The sequence below is a fragment of the Siniperca chuatsi genome, linkage group LG16 (genome assembly GCF_020085105.1).
Source record: "Siniperca chuatsi isolate FFG_IHB_CAS linkage group LG16, ASM2008510v1, whole genome shotgun sequence".
Classification (NCBI taxonomy): Eukaryota; Metazoa; Chordata; class Actinopteri; order Centrarchiformes; family Sinipercidae; genus Siniperca; species Siniperca chuatsi.
In genome coordinates, this window is record NC_058057.1 from 6,442,863 (window position 1) to 6,463,598 (window position 20,736).

At 42.3% G+C, this 20,736-nt stretch overlaps 1 protein-coding gene across 1 annotated transcript in view; it reads left to right on the forward strand.

Moving 5' to 3' along the window:
• The window catches only part of tnfrsf21 (tumor necrosis factor receptor superfamily, member 21), a 72,559-nt gene extending 52,222 nt beyond the window's left edge, over nucleotides 1-20,337 (forward strand). Inside the window, exons 5-6 of the mRNA XM_044169425.1 lie at nucleotides 15,709-15,973; nucleotides 17,859-20,337. Coding sequence (XP_044025360.1) covers nucleotides 15,709-15,973; nucleotides 17,859-18,088 — 495 coding nt within the window. The 3' untranslated portion in view covers nucleotides 18,089-20,337. The remainder of the gene's footprint in view (nucleotides 1-15,708; nucleotides 15,974-17,858) is intronic.
• Nucleotides 20,338-20,736: the final 399 nt, after the last annotated feature.

Consider the following 20,736-nt stretch of genomic DNA (forward strand, 5'->3'; position numbering starts at 1 on the left):
AATCTTCTCGGAACACACACATACAAACACACACACAAACAGAAAGCCACAAACACAGGGGACACAAGGGACACACAGAATCTTTCATCATCATTTACTTATTTCTTCTTACTCACTTTTAACTTTCCAGTGATTCGTATCAATTTAGTGCCCTTGACTGACTGCACTATCCAAGGTCAGCACTGCACAGTTACAGCCTTGTTCTGGTTTAAAGTTGTCTGAGCTCTTAAATCATCTGTTGTAATTTGGCCTTTCATCACAGCTTAATAACGAGCAGATCATCTCCGGCAATAGTTTTCTGTCTGTCTTAGTAGATCAATCGTGGATAAGATAGCAGATAATAAAATTATTTGGGGTGATTATGTAGAATTCAGTGGGTTAAAGGGACCACAGGAAGTGGTCTTAAGAGTTCTTAAGGATGGGATTTATCCTTAATTAATCTGATTTAAGATGGTTAGTATGTGGACACTCCTATACACATATATTTTGTGCACCTTTGGTTTGGGGCTGTTCTTCATGGTTTGTATTTGTCATGTTTAAATATGACAATGCCCCCATGCACAAAGCCAGCTCTTTAAAGAAATGTTTTTTTCAGTTTGGTATTGAAGAACTTAACTGGCCTGCCCAGAGCCCTAACCTCGACCCCATCCAACACTTTTGGAATGACTTTGAACACTGACTCACTGTGAACCAGGCCTCACCGCCCAACATCAGGTTCCAAAATCTGGTGGAAAGTTGAGGCTGTTATAACAGCAGATTACTGCCCATGGTTTGGGAATGACACATTGAACTAATAAATATGGATGTAATGTTTGGATATCCATCTACCATGTAGTGTATGTGTGTAGTCCTATTTTCTTAAAAAGAGATTTATGGCTGTATTTGTAAATAGGGATGGGTATCAGGATTTTATTTACAGTATACTGATGCTTCCCTGTATTCCACTGTAAACGACTCAATATATGCCACAGTTAGTTACTTCAAAAACTGGTAACACAACAGATTTCAGGAAAGATTTGAAAATGCATGGCATACATTTAAGAGCAGAGAGTTGCTTGATTTTGACAGCAGGCCATCAGACCACCACAGCCAGCTAGTTAAAGTTAGTGTTTAAACTTTTTATTTAAACTGGTGGGGTTACTTTCTAAAGTTATAACTATGGAGGTGTTGTATCTGATAATGAGCGTGACCTTGACTTGAGATCAACTTGTCACGTTAGTCTGGGCATCGGTGCCGCTCACCAACTCAAGCCCAAAGGGAGTGGACAAACTGCACTGCACTGACCGTGGAGCAGCAAGTTGCTTTGCTCAGAAAATCAAAAACACTATGATAGCATACTGCCACATTTGTCTGGTAGCATTACCTCCATTATAGACAACAACTCTTATACATATACACATAGCCATAGGTTTGCTGACTTTTCAGAGCATTTTAACCTGTCCACTAGAACTACAGTCCACAGAATGTAAACATAACCACAATGTAGTCGTGCGATGTTAATGAACATGTACGTCATTATTAACAAACAGCTCCACATAGGGAAAAAGTTAATTTAACTAACAGTAGGCAAACTGAAAATGCCTAACAAATGACGTCCAAGTACTGACAGCAGTGCTGACTGTGCAGAAGGTTATCGGTATTGCGGTTCTGACCAATCAAGAGCCAGAACCAATTAAAGGCCAGTCCTCAGTGCCCATCCCTATTTGTAGATCCAGATCACATCTTTGAAAACGTGCCTCGGTCTGATCTACATTATGAATGTACTTTTCGTCATGCATTTTATGTTGCATATTGTGACAAGAACAGCAGGTGAATAATATAGAATATCAAAAGTACCTGGACATGAAGAGGTTTCATACATTCCGTTGCTTTGGAGGGAAGCTTCACTACTGGTAAAATGGCAAAAACTGACCAGGGCTATAGTTCGAGACAAGAAGGCAGACAAACAATGCATGTTTATAACATAACAGCAATATATGACATTAACGTTTGAACACACAGTTGAAAAAAAACATTCACTGTATCAATGGTATTCCCATCAGAACAACTGAGTGTCAGATGTCTGATGGATGTTTCTATTTTTATCTTTGCTACTGCATGAGAGTTGAAACCAGACAGAAGAGTGACAGATGTTGTTCTCTTTCTCTTTACTCTCATTTCTGTTCTTTCTCACTGTTAACTATGAGGAAGTGAGTTTGTAAAGCACAAAAATATGACCTTTTAATAGGTGTAATCACCACAGTGATACTGATCTGTATCCAGATGCAAGCAAAATGCTTACCCAGTACCAACAGAACTGCTAACATATGTAGTGTATATGACAGGTCTAAAACTCAATCTTATTTTGCACTTAGAAAGCAACTAAATATTTTCTGCAGTGGTAGAGGAAGTATTCAGATTATTTAGTTGAGTAAAAGTACTAATACTGTAACACTGTAAAAAAATATTACTTAGTAAAAGTATAATCAGGAAAATGTAATTAAAAGTAAAAGTAGTCAATGCAGAAATATGTCTCCTGTGAGCTGCACTTCTATATCCTGTTGGGTAGTTTAATTTATAACAAAACATCATATTTTGTAAGCTCTTCATATGTTTTATATGCAGAAAGCTTAATTTGTAAAGTAACTAGTAACTAAAGCTATCAGATAAATGTAGTGAATCGTAGAAAAGGTTTCAGTCGTAGTCATCTGGACACTGTTTTCAGAATCAAGACGTTTTGGCTCCCATCCGGAAGTCATTCTCAAAAGCCAAAAGCGTCTTGATTCTGAAAACAGTGTCCAGATGACTACGACTGAAACCTTTTCTACGATAGAACACTCCTGGACGAATGAGGGACTACACCGTCTAAATGTAGTGAAGTAAAAAGTGCAATATTTCCCTCTGAATTGTAGTGGAGTAGAAGCAGAAAGTGGCATGAAAAGAAAAGACTCAAGTAAAGTACAAATATCTCAAATTTACACTTGAGTAAATGTACTTTATTACATTACACCACTGATTTTCTGAATAATTGGCAGAAAGTTGACAAATCTTATTTTCCATGTACAAATAACAACTCATGAGATTATAGTCAACTTAAGTAAAGTTAAAAAAAATACACGTTTTAGTCATAAATTAAATTAATGTTTAATAGAGATACTGCTGTGCCTGCTTGCTTTTCTGGCCCAGGCGTCAGTATGTACAATTAAGTGATTAAAGGGCAGCCATGCTGTTTCATTTCAAGTCTCCTGTGTGAGGCTAATGAATGCATCATGTCAGAGACTGCAGCAGACAGAGCGGCTGTTCTGTCTTTTCTGTTTATCAACACAAAGGAGTCAAGTATGTTTGTGTCCTTCAAAAGTTGGAAAAAGACTTAATAAAACAAAGAAATAATAAAACACCACAAGAATAGTTCTAGGAAAAATCATATTTGCTGTTGGTGTGAATGGGTCAATGCTGGCTTCATGATTCTTCTCACTACCAACATTTCAGTCAGCCAACTCATCTGGAATGAATTATCATGTGTATGTAGAAAATGTACAGTGTTGACCTCGTCACTCCCCACTAAGCATGGGACGATATGAAAATATCATGTCACAATTATCCTGGCCAAAATAATTGCGATTCACGATATTATCCCCATACTCATCAAAGTATGCTTAAAACTCTTAAAATGGCACTAAACCAGACTGGAATCACTTTACCTTACATTTTGTTAAGAAAAAGATATTTTTATTGCATCACAGATAGGACACATCTTTTTAGTGAACATCCTTTTTAGTGAAAAACAAATAATCTTAAATAAGGTAATCATAAATCATAAGGTCCCCCTGCATAAATAAATGATAGATAAATAAATAAATAAAAAATAGCATTGTGTGAGTCTGTTCTTTCTTACATAATCATTCCTGTATTTTTAAAATCAGGCTCTATTTTTCACTTCTCTACCATGATGTCAAATGGCACAGACAACAATTTTATCAAGTGCATCAGTATATATAATGTACCCTTGACTTAAGAAACACAGGAATTATCCTTTAACAAAAATAAATTGCAACTGGCATTGTGGCCATAGAGTCAAACTGTCCTACTTTGGACCTGTTTAAAAAAAAGCCTGGATAACACTGTTGCAGTTCAAAATAAATCTGAATATCAATATAGGACTGTATGTCAGCGAGCTAGAAAGCTTTTTTCAAGTCACTCGTGAGGATATTCAGGATTATCCTGATTCTGGAAATTCACCACGATCAACTTATCTTCAGTGTTTTTTATCCCTCACCGCGATAAAATCGTGAATTGTCCCATCCCTACTCTGCACAAGGAAACAACAAGCACATCAGGGAGTGGGGAGTGACGATAACTTTTCCCTCGAATTTAGACTCTGCAGGTGGAGCTGGTGGGGTTTTTGCAGATTCGTGGTGAGTTTACAGGCTTTGTTCATGTTGGGAATTAAAATGGTTTAAAGGGGCACCAAATTGTGTAGGTGCAATCAATTAACTTTGGCTATTAGAATTATCAAAGATAATAATAAATAATAACTTTAATTAATATTAAAGTTCCTCAGGGGCACCACCCTTAAAGAAGGGAAAATGATAGCCATTTAATTGATTGACTCTTAGTCTTATAAAATACAAAAAATATTGGAGTTCAACATGGAAGAGGTTGGCAGCATTCACTCTTGTAAAAGCAAAACACACAATATATAATCTAACTAAATGCACTAAGCTAAAGAAGAGAGTCTGTGTATGTGCGTGTGCATGTGAGAGTGGGAGCTTGTGTGGGTGTGATGGTGCGCATGTCTGGGGGCGCGCCAGAAAGAATGTGTGTATGTTTCTTTGTTCTGCCTCTGTATGTTCCATGTGCACAAGCATGAACACACATGTTAGCTCAGAAACAAAAAAAGTACAGTGAGTGGGAGCTTTAAATTTCCGCTCTGCATGTCTGGCTATGTTTAAGGCCAATTCCAGTTATATGTATGTGTAGGATAACAGTGCCAAGTTAGTGTCTGTGTGAAGCATAACTAACATCAACTTCGCATGTGGCTACCAAATAACCTAACAGATGAAAACACATCACAACAATAAACCTCAGTGAAAAACCAAATCAATACATGTACATTGAAAATCAAGCAGTCCTGTGCTTAGCTGTGTACGCTATGTTATATTATGCCCAGTTAAGTTACGTTACCAGTCCATCCATCCATCCATCCATCTTCTTCCGCTTATCCGGGGCCGGGTCGCGGGCAGCAGTCTAAGCAGGGACTCCCAGACTTCCTTCGCCCCAGACACTTCCTCCAGCTCCTCCGGGGATCCGAGGCGTTCCCAGGCCAGCCGAGAGACATAGTCCCTCCAGCGTGTCCTGGGTCTTCCCGGGGCCGCCCCGGTGGGACATGCCCAGAACACCTCCCGAGGGAGGCGTCCAGGAGGCATCCGGATCAGATGCCCTAGCCACCTCAGCTGGCTCCTCTCGACGTGGAGGAGCAGCGGCTCTACTCGAGCTCCCCGTGTGACTGAGCTCCTCACCCTATCTCTAAGGGAGCGCCCAGCCACTCGGCGGAGGAAGCCCATTTCGGCCGCTTGTATCCGCGATCTTGTCCTTTCGGTCACTACCCAAAGCTCATGACCATAGGTGAGGGCAGGAGCGTAGATTGACCGGTAAATCGAGAGCTTTGTCTTTCGACTCAGCTCCTTCTTTACCACAACGGTCCGATACAGCGCCCGCATCACTGCAGACGCTGCACTGATCCGCCTGTCAATCTCACGCTCCATCCGTCCCTCACTCGTGAACAAGACCCCGAGATACTTAAACTCCTCCACTTGGGGCAAGGACTCCCCACCCACGCGAAGAGAGCAAACCACCTTTTTCCGGTCAAGAACCATGGCCTCAGATTTGGAAGAGCTGATTCTCATCCCAGCTGCTTCACACTCGGCTGCAAACCGTCCCAGTGCATGCTGCAGGTCCTGGTTTGAAGAAGCCATCAGAACGACATCATCTGCAAACAGCAGAGATGAGATCCTGTGGTTCCCAAACCGGACACCCTCCGCCCCTGACTGCGCCTAGAAATTCTGTCCATATAAATTATGAACAGAACCGGTGACAAAGGGCAGCCCTGGCGGAGTCCAACATGCACCGGGAACAGGTCTGACTGTCAATGCGAACACAGCTCCTGCTCCGGTTATACAGGGACCGGACAGCCCTTAGCAAATGGCCCCGGACCCCATACTCCCAGAGCACTCCCCACAAAGCGCCCCGGGGCACACGGTCGAATGCCTTCTCCAGATCCACAAAGCACATGTGGACTGGTTGGGCAAACTCCCATGAACCCTCGAGCACCCGATGGAGAGTATAGAGCTGGTCCAGTGTTCCACGACCGGGATGAAAACCACTCTGCTCCTCCTGAATCCGAGGTTCGACTATCGGACGAATTCTCCTCTCCAGTACCCTGGAATAGACCTTACCGGGAGGCTGAGAAGTGTGATCCTCTGTGATTGGAACACACCCTCCGGTCCCCTTCTTATACAGAGGGACCACCACCCCGGTCTGCCAGTCCAGAGGCACTGTCCCAGATCGCCACGCGATGTTGCAGAGACGTGTCAGCCAAGACAGTCCCACAACATCCAGAGACTTAAGATACTCAGGACGGATCTCATCCACCCCAAGCCTTGCCACCAAGGAGCTTGCCAACAACCTCAGTGACTTCGGCCAGGGTGATGGATGAGTCCGCCTCCCGGTCCCCAGCCTCCGCTTCCTCTTCGGAAGACGTGACAGCGGGATTGAGGAGATCCTCAAAGTATTCCTTCCACCGTCCGACAACATCCCCAGTCGAGGTCAACAGCTCTCCACCCGCACCGCACAAGGTGTTGGTGAAGCACTGCTTCCCCCTCCTGAGCCGTCGGACGGTTTGCCAGAATTTCTTTGAGGCCGACCGATAGTCCTCCTCCATGGCCTCCGAACCTCTCCCAGTCCTGAGTTTTTGCCTCTGTGACCGCACGGGCTGCAGCACGCTTAGCCTGCCGGTACCTGTCAGCTGCCTCGGGAGTCCCACGAGCCAACAAGGCCCGATAGGACTCCTTCTTCAGCCTGACGGCATACCTTACTTCCGGCGCCCACCACCGTGTTCGGGGGATTGCCGCGCGACAGGCACCAGAAACCTTGCGACCACAGCTACGAGCCGCCGCATCGACAATGGAGGTGGAAAACATGGTCCACTCGGACTCAATGTCCCCAACCTCCCGGGATCTGGGAGAAGCTCTCCCGGAGGTGTGAGTTGTAGACCCTGCTGACAGAGGGCTCCGCCAGACGTTCCCAGCAGACCCTCACGATACGCTTGGGCCTGCCAAGTCTGTCCGGCTTCCTCCCCGCCAGCGGATCCAACTCACCACCAGGTGGTGATCGGTTGACAGCTCCGCCCCTCTCTTCACCCGAGTGTCCAAGACACGCGGCCGGAGGTCAGATGATACGACAACAAAGTCGATCATCGACCTCTCCGCCTAGGTGTCCTGGTGCCACGTGCACTGATGGACACCCTTGTGCTTGAACATGGTGTTAGTTATGGACAAACTGTAACTAGCACAGAAGTCCAACAACTGAACACCGCTCGGGTTCAGATCAGGGGGGCCGTTCCTTCCGATTACCCCTCTCCAGGTGTCACTGTTGTTGCCCACGTGGGCGTTGAAGTCCCCCAGTAGAACAACGGAGTCCCCGGGTGGTGCACTGTCTAGTACCCCTCCCAGGGACTCCAAGAAGGCCTGGTACTCTGCACTGCTGTTCGGCCCGTAGGCCGCCACAACAGTGAGAGACCTGTCCCCACCCGGAGGCGGAGGGACGCGACCCTCTCGCTCGCTGGGGTAAACTCCAACACGTGGACGGCTGAGCTGTGGGGCTATGAGCAGGCCCACACCAGCCCGCCGCCTCTCCCCGCCCGGCAACGCCAGAGAAATGGAGCGCCCAGCCCCTCTCGAGGAGACGGGTTCCAGAGCCCAGGCTGTGCGTGGAGGCGAGGCCGACTATATCTAGCCGGTAACGCTCAACCTCCCGCACAAGCTCAGGCTCCTTCCCCAGCCGAAGTGACATTCCATGTCCCTAGAGCCAGTTTCTGTGTCCGGAGATCTGGTCGCCAAGCCCCTGCCTTCGACTGCCGCCCAGATCTCTCTGCACCGGCCCCTTACGGATCCTCCTGCGGGTGGTGGGTCCACGGGAGGACGGCCCCACGCCGCTCCTTCGGGCTGTGCCCGCCGGGCCCCGTGGGGAAAGGCCCGGCCACCAGGCGCCGCCGCCGGGCACCCACCCCAGGCCTGGCTCCAGGGTGGGGCCCCGGTAGCGCCAATCCGGGCGACGTAACTGGCCTTGATTTTAAATAATCCATAAGGGTCTTCTGAACCGCTCTTGGTCTGACCCGTCACCCTGGACCTGTTTGCCATGGGTGACCCTACCAGGGGCATACAGCCCCAGGCAACATAGCTCCCAGGGTCATTCGGGTACTCAAACCCCTCCACCACGTTAAGGTGGCGGTTCAAGGAGGGGGGGTTACCAGTCCATGGAGGGAGAAGGGTTGCTTTGGTGCTGCTTTGTTAGCTGGCAATTCCGTTGTGGACAAAGCTAGGCGGGGAAGAATTGTGGTTCTGACGCAGTCTTTGCTGTGCAGTGTTAAGAGGAAAATGGTCACTTCGTCCTTTTTTCTCCACACAGAGTTAGCCACTCGGCACTAACTGGCTGTGTTGCTCCTGTTGCGTGTAAAATTAGCTGGAAGACTGTGTGTGCGCTGCAGGCATGAACTAAGGTTTAGTAAGGTTAGCGGAACGTAACCAGGAAAAGGCAGGCTCTTGTGTTGCAGCCATAATCGTTCTAAGTACTTTCTTTGGTGTGTCTGCGTCGAGCAGACCACGCCAAGGTTCAGTGAGCCATGAGGTCCGGGCGTAAAAGAGAGGAGAAAGAGAGTGAAACAAAGCATATGCATGTAGCGTATGTAGATAGGAAGTTGTTGCCTTAAATTTTCAAAAGCAGACCATATAAAGAAATCATATAAACATACACGTAATTGCTCCTGCTGTCGGCGGTGTGGGTTTCTGACATTGCAGCCAGCACTTACTTTACAATGATATCAGAAAGCAAATAACCCTGTTAAGCGCATTGCATCGTATAGACTAGAATGTCCTGGATATATGTTCTGCCGTAGCAGAGGTTAGGTCTTTCTCAGTCTGCATTGTTGTCTGTACTTGTGTTCTCATGGACATTAGCCATGGCCCCAGTACTGCTCCGATTCAAAGTCCGCATTGAGCCAAGTATGGTCTACTTGGACGGGTCCCTGGAAGTGTTCTTGTTCCACCAATTGTATCCAGGATGGTTTGGGAGCTGATCTGTGTGAACTTGGGATAGTCAAGTATCCTAGCATGCATCTCGCATCAACTAGGATAGGCAAACTCACAAATTCTTGGTGATTTGAGGGCCCACTAGTGGGGCAAAACTAGCTGGTCTTCTCAGGGGCTGGCAAGCCAGCTTTCAAAATGATTGTACACTCTGTGATCCTAATATCCTAAGATCCTAATATGTACAGTGTAGTGTATGATATTACATTTAATTTTATTGTAAATATACTGTACATAATGTGAAGATAAAAGGTGTTGTGGTAGGTGTGTACAAGTGTAATCACCTCAGCCAAGCTGGTGATGCCAGCAAGAATGCTGTTGCAAATTATGCATACTGCATCCTCCAGTTCTGGGAAGTTTGGACACCCAAGTTCAACTTCCCAAGTTCAAACCTGCCATAAAGTTCAAACTTGGTGTACTCTTTGTTGAGAAAGGCGTCTTGACTTGTGCAAACAGTGTAGACCAAGTATTTTACCTGTGGGTGAAAATCAAACATGGGTTGAAACTGTTCAGTATCCTTTGTATTTGAAAGGGGCCTAATACTCTTACTGGTCTAAAGCACAAAGAAACAAAAACACTGCTGCAGTCTGTTGATGGAATTGTTGATCAATACCAATGACTCAACAATTACTTGGCCAAGTGCTGAGAGTTCTGGCTCAAAAAATTTAATTTCACTCTGTTTTGGAACAAGAAGTGCCCAGCTAATTGGAATTTGAAGATGGCCCATGACCAACAGCTGAAGGCTGTCAGCTAGAGTTATGAGTCTATGTTGCTGTGTGAGGGGAAGCACTGAGGAGGCTGGTGGTCCAATATTTGCGGTAGAAATAAAATAGATAGAAACTCTGTTCATTGTGTTGATGTGCTTTTCCTGCTGACAGATTAATGTTAATCCTACCGCCTGGGGTACCCGCAGACCCCAGAGGTATACTTTTTGTTATATCTCACAGGTGCCTTCATATAATTGTTTTCTGTTTCTGGTTTAATTAATGCTTTTTAAAAATACCAATGTATTAGGGCCCTGGGGGACCCCAGTCAAAAGCACCCAGTTCCATCTATGCAGTTTTAATAGATGGAACTATTTATTAAGTTCATGTTTGCCATGGGTCCTAATTTAAAGTATCACATACTGTCAGGGCACTCTGTCATTTTGAAGGAGACAGACAAAGTACTAATGTACTAAAATACTAGTGTGGATTGTACTTGGGATAAAAGCTGCAATTTGTAAGAAAATTATATATTTTCGTTTTACACAATATGTAAATTAACTAACTTTCCTAAAATAATAATAATCTGTTTTATTTCAGATGACATTAATTACATAACTACTAATGTTTTGAAAAGAAATAAGTTAACATTTTACTATGATGATTGTTTCTTGAGTAGTTTATTCTTGGTGTCCCCAGGGACCCCAGTCGGTAGTCCTTGTATGTTGGTACGATGAGGGTTAAAGAATAATTTATTACAAAGTTGGTCTTGTTTCTGTAGTTTTGTTCATTGTTTCTATCCACCAAGTTAATTTCTGAGATCGAGTAGTTATGCACACAGTTTTCCTGTGTAGTGCCACAACATTTCGGATGTGCTCACTTTCAGTTTTACATCCAACTAAAAAGATAAGATAATAGATAATCTGGTTTAACTGTAGGCTTGTTTACAACAGCTGCTCATCTGACTGCTCATGTTTCTTGTCAAATTAGACTTTGTTGTAGCTGTGTTCCCTGAGAAATTACTTTGGTGAGTACAATGTATCATATCAGATAGAAATGAGGGCCTAAACTGTGAAAATAAGCTTCAATTTGTAATAAACCAGAATTATCCTTTAAGTTGCAGCATAACAACAGCATATCAGTCACTCTTGAAAAAATGACCTTGTTACTGTTATGAAAGTAAATGTAATTCTTTACTTCCATCCCTGCCACCCCTGATTAGTAGATCACTATCTAGTTTCTAACTGGAGATGATTTGGGGACTGTTTTTAACCTCCTGGGTTCCAGTTTGAAAAACTGGTAGGTAGGTGAGGTAAAAAGGCAAATCACATATCTGAGTAATGCTTTTAAGGTAGTTTACCACATGAGCAGCCCAATAATCAACTTTTTGTTATGTGCATTACACAATTATATATATTAGTTTTTTTTTGTTTTTTTTTAAAGAAATGGAGTCTGGTTTTTTCAGTGATTGGATTATTCTCTGGAGGCAAGCAAAAGACATCATCTACTCATTTGTTCTCTTCCCTCTCTTTTTTTTAAAGATATTTTTTGGACAGAGTGAGGTGAAGAGGCAGAGAGGAAAATGGGGGGGGGGGGTATGTCATAGAACAAAGGTTGCCCACTGGAGTTGAACAGGCTATGTTGCGGTTATATGGCATGCGCTGTAACCATTCAGCTACCAAGGCACTCCCCTTCTTCTTTCTCCTCTTGACTTTCTGAACGCACAAAAAACTACAACATACAGTAGTCAATTTCCCTTCCTGCCACAATGATGCACAATCAAATGCAATTTCTTCCCTAATTGGGTGTTAATGACTCAGGTCCTATTATACGCCTTTCAGTCCCTTCCACAATGAGCCCCATAAGATAATAAAATGAAACCACATCCATTACTTTCTGGGGAAAAGGACAAAAAATTCCCAGAAACAATATTGAAGGTATTAAAGTCAATTGAGAGAGATTGTCTGCATATGTTTGAGTGTATGTGACATTTAGTATGCTTTAATGCAGTCTGGGATCAGGCTTATCCATTGAATATACATCATATGACATCATAGAGTTTCTAATAGTGGGATTGATGCTGTACTCTACACAGTAGACGGAGCTCCTATCTTAGCTGCATCTGTTTTGGGAGTAATTACAGCTAGGTGAAATTCTTTGCTGTGAATTTTTGATCTAATTAATCAAAATATCCCCAGTGTGTGTGTCTGTACTGCATGCTGCAGCAATCTGCCAACTCTGCCAGTGAGGCTAGCTGGCTCAGTCTGTATGTGTGTGTACATATGAGTGTTGGGCTGTGTACCCAGTATGTGTGTGTGCGTCTAAGTCCCTGTCCCCAGCAGGGCCTTGTGTTCTGCTGACAGGAGTAGTCAGCAACTCAGCCTGATCCTTTTCTCTCTCACACACACACACAGCAGCCTGGGAGATTTCTGGAACAGCAGTACTGTTCTTTCTCGCAGTGACCCCTGAGCTCGGAGCTGTTCAAGGCTGCCAGTATAAGGAAATCAGATTCTATGTGGTTTGAGTAGCAAAGTGCTCTACCTAGGTGGGCAGTCATCACCAGTTATGGTGATGAACAGACTCCATTGACAAATACAGTAATTTTACCTTGCAGATCATCGTAACATCATAAAACTTGACAGAAACAAAATAAAACTCACCAAAACCGTCTTTGTTTGTCTTTCCACCGCTCCAACAATCACCTCCAACCAACCAACTCTGGTTTGGTTGAAATAAACCCTTAATTTGCCGAGTCAGATGTGAAAATTTCGGGAGAGGAGTGAGAGGGAGGTCGGGCATCAAAAGAGGCAGAGTAGAGAAACAGCATGTAGAGCATACACTGTATATATACTGTAGATGGACGATATTTCTCCGCTTCCTCCCCATAGACTGTAATGAAGAATATCCCGGATACGGGAGCAGCCATCTTGTGCTTTTGACATCATTTGGAGCCAGAGTCTGCGCAGTAGTGATCGGATTTGGAGCCGCGGTATAGAAGTCCCGTCCATACACCCATCCGACTCAATCGTCAGCAGAGCTCAGCTGACGTGAAACCCCGTTTTTATAGCATCGGATAACTTATTAAAACCAAGCTTATCAGAATAATAATATTCACATCTCACTTGGTGAAATAAGGGTCTATATCGACCAAACCAAATCTGGTGATTTCTGGAAGGGTTAGAAGACAAAGCAAGACGGTTTTGATGAGTTTTATCTTGTTTCTGTTGAGTTTGAATGAAGTGTGTTTTACGATGATCTGCAAAGCTGTTTCTGGTTAAACAAAAAGGATCTTACTCTTTGACAAAAAAGTCTATCTCTGTAGGGTCCTTTCCATAATGTTGTCAGACACTTATAATAACAATTTGAGCCTGTCAGTGGCAAAAACAAGCACTTTTAGTGGACATACATTGACGGTGAGCAATTGCTTGGAAGGATTACATAGCAGCTGTTTCGCAGCTGCCGGCTGCCGACAAATTTCAAAAATTGTTGTCTCCATTAGTCACGTAGACACAAAAACATGGGAAAATAGGGTCCAGGTAGTACAAGTACAAGCAATACTGGGATACTCGCCTTATTTAACTTTAAATAAATGTTTTTACTTGTATTGAGGCCTAAATATTTTCATATAGTTCCCAGTTGATTTGCTACGTCTTTATCACTTGTGTCAAGAAACTGTAAGGTCGATTTTCCCTTTAAAATGTATTTTCTTATTTGTACAAGACCGTAATTTAACATTAACCTAATGGACTAAATGGAGAAAAGAGTAAAAAGAAAATAGTGTTCTGTACAGGTTGTTGATAATTAAATCTATCTGACACTGTCAATCCAGGCTTAGAAACCTTTTTCCATGATTAACCAAATAAGGTATCCAAAGAGGTGAATTTGAAAACAAAAAAATAAATAAAGACAATAAGCTTAGATCTGTGCCACAAAGTTTAATATCAGCTTGTGTAATTTTGCCGTGCATGTGCCTTATGTATCCACTCACTTCCTGTCCTCTGAGGCTGCTAAATTTCTCAACTCTCAAGGGTCTCTGTGTTTTTTTCCCTGCATCTGCTCTTAAAAAATATTTGTTCCACTTACATCTGTTGCTGTGTGAAAGTCAACATGTCTTTGTCACAGTGTGTGTATGTGTCTGTGTGCTTCTGTGCATGTATGTATTCATTCCTTTGTGGGAGAGACAGAGCACGTTTGTTCTGTCAGAATCACACAAGTTGTGTCATGCTGCAGTGACCCAGACATTATGGAATAGAGAAAGAAAACACAAAAGAAAGAGAACAGTGCTGGTGTTTCTGTGTCATGTCCTGTTGGAGTTCATTCATCAGGCCTGATAGTGAACTGAAACAGATTGAATTCTCCACTGCATGAAAATCGATTTTCATCAAAAGAAAAGTTTTTAGTCCAGTTGAATTTACTTTTTTTGTTTATGTGTTTGTCGTTCTGTCTAGTTTTCCCACAGCTCCATTTTCCATTTTCAGTGTGTGTGGTGAATGAAATGACCTCTCTGCTGCTGCGACCTTTAGGCCCGGCTGGGCTCACGCTGTGAGAAACAAGATGTACTCTCATGAGCTCATCCCAAAACCAGTCACTACTGGTTACCACCACCGGTTCATCACCACACCAAAGAGAGAGAGGGGGTGAGAGGAGGAACAACAAGAGAGGACAGAGAAAGAGAAAAAAGAGACAGGAAGATGAAGCAATAGGGAGAGAAACTGAAACAAAATGAGACAGAGAGAAAAAAGAGATGAAACTTTAAAGAGGGAACAGGAAAGGATGAAAAGATGAGGGAGAAAGAATAAAAAGGTGAAGACAGAGACAGAAAAAAAGCAAGGATTGGGAATGGAGGGGACAAAGATGGAAGAGAAAAACACCTTTATACTCGAAGGGGTAAGGTTTGGTTCAACTTGAAAGAAAGAGGACAAAGAGTGAAATGCAAGCATAGTGAATAATAGATGAGAAGACAAATACGAAAGGATGTGGAGTTTAACAGAAAACATACATAAAAGAAACAAATGTGAAATAACTAAGAGGGAAACCAGGAAATACAATAATTTTAAAGAAGAAAGAATGGGAGCTGTTAAATGCAAAAAAGTGAGAAAATTCCATATGTTCAGCATGTGCACAAATAAATACATTTAATATCAGGAAGAACACAAAAAGGCTTGGACTGGCAGCTTTTCAGAAATGTGTCATTCCCCAGATTCCTCCTGTATTAGTATTTAGCTGTATGTGAATGTTTCTTTAAATAAGTGTTCTTTTTCACCAAATATTGTGTATCTAAGGCTGAGGGTCTGTGTAAAACATGCTCAGATTTGTTCCAGGGCATCACAGAAGCACAGCCACACAACCAAAGTAAAGTGTGTATTATTATTGTAATGAATGGTATAAACCTTGACGCGTGAGTTCTGACTGAAAGAGAAATGTGATACAATTAGGAGAGGAACAGGGACAGAGAAAGCGAAAGGAGGATGTGAGGATGGAGAGAAAGAATGAGGAGGAAAGAGTTGAGAGAATGAGAGAGATGGAGAGATATAGGACAATGATGTTGAATTCAGTGTTTCCTTGATGTGGACAGGAGCGCATGTGTCACACAATGATTTTCTTATGTTCATGCTCCCCCTCCTCATCTTCCTCCTCTATTTTATCTCTGTTTCTATCTACAGTTTGACATCAACCAGCTGATGACCTCAGTGAATGTAAGCCAAAGCCTCAGTCCCATCCACAAGCTGCTTGAGTCCCCCAGCAGCGTTGGCAGCAGCAGCAACAGTGGTGGTATCGCTGGCGGGGCCAGTGGCGTGGGCGTGGAGCAATCACCAGTGGACCGTACCAAAGGCTTCTTTCCCGACGAATCGGAGCCCCTGCTTCGCTGTGACTCCACCTCCAGCAAAGACTCCGCTCTCAGTAGGAACGGCTCCTTCATTACCAAAGGTGAGCGAGTTAGCCATAAAACAGTAGTCAGTATCAGTGCCCAGAAACCACAGTGTGTCACCAAAGAGGTTCTTTTATAACCACTCCATTCTCCGATAGTGGTATATGTATATGATATTCATTTCAGGATTTAAAATGTTTCATGTTAGGTCAGTATTAATATGCATTTTTTGTATGTTGCTGCCCCCAACTGGCAGAAAAATGTATATATAACATATATATATATATATATATATAAACAAATATACATGTATAATGTATAACGTGGCATCAGTAGACTACATACAGTATGACCATGTCTACCAACCAGGCCAGTCTGTGTTTTATACCTGAGGGAACCAAAAAGATGACACAGGAAATATGTCAGTCCGACTCACAAGATGTGATTCATCACTTTTCCCATGAACAGGGATTTTATGCTACCCCATCATAGTACCACAGTACTTATGACATTCAATGCCTTTCAGCCTTTCAAACTTAGTTAAAAGAGACAAATTTAATAAATAATCCCCAAAGTAAAAAGCATCCTAAGACTCACTCCCACATGTTCCAAATTTTCATCTGACAAGGCATTTCTGGTAGCCAGACAGGTCAATGTTCTGAGAGGACAGACATTGTTATCAGTGGCCTGTGTAGATACTGAGTATCAGCAGTTTCACATTCTTTACAAATTATTCAGACACTCACTAATGTGTCTCACACTTATTGAAAATGATGTGACAACAGTGCACTCAGTTCAAACATGGATGTGTGGATGCTGACTGCCCACCTGTGGTCTCTCTAGGTATTGTTCTTACATGAAAACCATTTCCTGCATTTCCTTACATCTAATATTGTATTTGCAATAATGCTGTATTTTAATTCATGATAAAAAAAAACTGCAATCCATAACCACAATTTATAGGCCAGTTTTTTAATAAACATTTATACAAATTTTAATATGCCAGCGTGTACTCCATTGAAGATCCCTATAGATTTTTTTTTAACCTGTGACATTTGACTGGGGTTTATTGGGACTGATGATTGATTGATTTACTAAGATTATTGATGTTTACTATTGTCTACTGCTAGTTCTGCCCAAGCAACTAACAATGATAATGATTTTTGTACACTTTTCTTAACTGTTTGTACTCAGTTTAAGTTAAACTCAAAACAGGTTGGAAAATAAAAATACAATGAGCAGTGCAATTACAGAATGAGGCAAGATTGTAAGTAATCCACACTTGTATGTCTTATACAGTATAGCAGTTCCACATGTTGACTTCAGCCTCTGTTCTTGTCATCTATTCCTCTCATATACCTCTGAGATAAGTATGTTTGACCTGTTCATGTTAAGCTATATGGTTGTAAAATACAATTACTTTTTAATGACAAAACTATTCTTATATAGGCTATATTTACTAAAGTTGTATCAGTTGTATGTTCAGTCAAAGAAACAGAAACAAGATGCAAACACAACACCAACATATTATTACCTTTTAAGTTGATATAACAAACTTTTTAGCAAACAGTTGCTTATTTACACATCCAGCAGACACAGAGCAACATTAGTATTCATTTGAGTTTTCACCAACTCTTGAGGGAAATATCTGGCTCTTGTCGCTAATGTTTGTCTCTCTGCCTCTTGGTACTAGGAAGGTAGCGTACAGTGGGTTTATTAGAGCTTTCTTGATGAAAACAACTGCCTGCTGCATCTGAAAACAATGTTGATGAGAGAACTGAGAGACCAAAACAGTAAAGTCGTGAGCCAGAAAACTAAAACAATGAGCTGAAAGATGTTAAAACTAGAGAGTTGAGGTGAACTACAAAGTAGTATATAATCCATTGTTAATATACAAATATTAGAGTAACTTTAAGATAGTTACAATAACTGTTTCCCCTCCAGAGAAGAAAGACACCGTGCTCCGGCAAGTGCGTCTGGACCCGTGTGACCTGCAGCCTATCTTCGATGACATGCTGCACATCCTGAACCCAGAGGAGCTGCACTTCATCGAGGAGATCCTGGCTGCTGAGGACAAGCTGGACCGGTTGTTTGAGATTGCGGGAGTCAAGAGTCAGGAGGCCAGCCAGACGCTGCTCGACTCGGTCTATAGCCACCTCCCTGACCTGTTATAGTGGAGGAAGGAGGAAGAAACCACACGGACGAGAATTGGCACAGGAATAAAAAGGAATGTCTCAGTGGGAGGGATAAATCAGATCTGATATTGTTCAGATTATGCTTGGGATTTGCTCTGATAAGAGTCTGACACGTCATGTCACTTTCTCACATGATTCAAGCCAGGTGTTGTAGATACGGTGGTTATCTACTTCCTCCAATGACTTTCAAATCTTTACTGGTACTTTACTCCTCTTCACCCTCTGATCTCCTTCTGTTGTTGTGTGTGGACACACTATAGTTCCTGCAAAACACCTTCATCTTCTATCATGATACAGGGTCAACGCTCAATGTAATTAAAGCATTCTGAGTGTCACAACAAGGAGGACTTTTTTCACTAAGTATGTTCTGCCTTTTTTAAGGTGGTATTACGCGAGTATGGTGACTCCAAACTTAGAAAAAGCTAGTCTGAAGAGAAGCTGAATACATGGAAAAATGTAAAAAGCACTGTATTTATCTTAACTGGCCATTGCCTTCACTTTTAAAGGATAATACTGGTGTTTTGTTGGTTGTGTCAATCATCTTCATCTTCAGGCTTCCCTTGCCTTCAACATGATTTCAGTGTTAAAAAAATCAAATTTAACATTGTGGTTATTGCTAAATGATTGCAAGAAAGGAAACTGCACACAGACAATAGTAAATAACCTATAGCTCTAAATGACACTGATTATTCTTGTGGTTTTAAGGTTCTTGTAAACCATATTCACAGATATTTTGTTCAGGTAAGAACTGACCCTTAAGTCACGTGCCTGTGCTTGTTACATGTCCCTTTTCTCAGCCTATGAGCCCCCTTTTTCCCCCTCCAGTTGCGTGTACCTAGACCAGCAGGGGGTAGTATTAGATTAGAGGGTTGACCTGCTGCTCTGGAACCAAAGCCATATATCAGAAATACTGGACTAAACGTCAAAATAATCCAATATTACAATACTGGAGTAATATTTACCTTATATAATATTATGATATATGGCTTTTAATGGTTTGCTTTTACTGAACAGGAAGGATGCAGTGTTTACTGCCCCTGCCTGCTTCACTGGAACCAAAGCCATATATCTAAAATGGTTTAGATACGTCGCTTTGGATGCTCTCTCACTGTTGGACTCATGGACAGTATACAATAAATAGTTCTACCGGTATGCACATTCAGATCTCATCTAGCTAGCCCTGTTTGCCTCAACAAATGTAGCATTGATTAAGTGTTCTTGAAACATTTTGGAGCTTCATGTTGGTGTGGTGGGTGTGAGTGTTTCACTACTATAGTAAAAATAATAGAACACAAGTGATTTTTTTCATGCAGTCGTATGTTGCTACATGCTCTAAGTAGTTGATATTAAAATGTAATAATGATGCACTAATTCTATTATCTATTGGAGAGGCAGACATGTATTTTATGTGTCCTTCATTTTCATTGTCTTTTATTCTGAAATGCTGTTAATTAACATTTGATTTTGTTGTAATGTTTTCTATATTTAGTTTGATTTATTATGTTATTGTAGCATCTCTTTGTTAGTTGGCTTCTTTGTATCTCATGTCATTTCATGGGAATTCAGATGTATTTCCCCCAGCTTGGCGTAATGAGATGACCTGGATGTAACATATGCATACTCCATACTCTACTTGAAGTCTGTCTACTTGTGTTACTTGATTTAAATGAGGAAGAACTAATGTACTCTTTCAGTTCCTTACAAGTTCAACATTCTTAAAATAATAATAAAACTGAAAAGCACCATCAAAAACTCATAAAAGTCTGGAGAGGATTTTGCCGGCATCATGAGAGCAGCAAATGATGTACTCTGTTTTCACCAAGCCAGTTACTGTACTATCAAAGCTCCTGTGGTGCTAGATGTGAGCTCTCACCGGTTGGCCTGACATAGGGGGTTTTAACCCTGGACTAATGACTATTTAAAATATTCCAGACTGAGTGAAGAAGAGTGTAGGTTGTGCTGCTGTGGACTGTGGGATGTTGACAATGATGATGATGATGGTGATGGTGAGAATGTGTGAGCTTGCTCTCCATGTCGCTGCGGAGACTCAAACTGCAGGCTGTGAGCTTTTTATTTTCTAAAGAAGTCTGAAAGGATGAAGGTGCAATGTGAAAAGCACATGCGGCTCGAGTGGATGATTTCATCAAATTTCCTGTGTGTAACCAGTATGTTTACTACTATGTAACCTCTTAAAATCAACCAATTAAAGCTCAAAACAATTGTCATAACTTTGTGTGTAGTTGTCACTTATTCAGATTTTTGTATATGAGAAAAACCAACTGGTGTCCTTAAACCTTTTTTCAAAATATATTCTTTGTATATTAACATCAATCTGCACAATAAGACGGTGTAGTCCCTCATTCGTCCAGGAGTGTTCTATCGTAGAACGCTCCATTGGTGGGGAACACAGTACATCATGTGGAAAACACACAGTTGGACCCAGATGACGTAATGGTTTCGTATGATGTTGTGTCCTTGTTCACCTGCATTCCGATCTCAGAAGCAGTGATAGCGGTGAGGAGAAGACTGCAGGAGGACTCCACCTTGCAGGAAAGGACCAAGGTTACACCTGAACACATCTGCAAACTATTAGACATCTGTCTTAACACAACCTACTTCCAATTCCG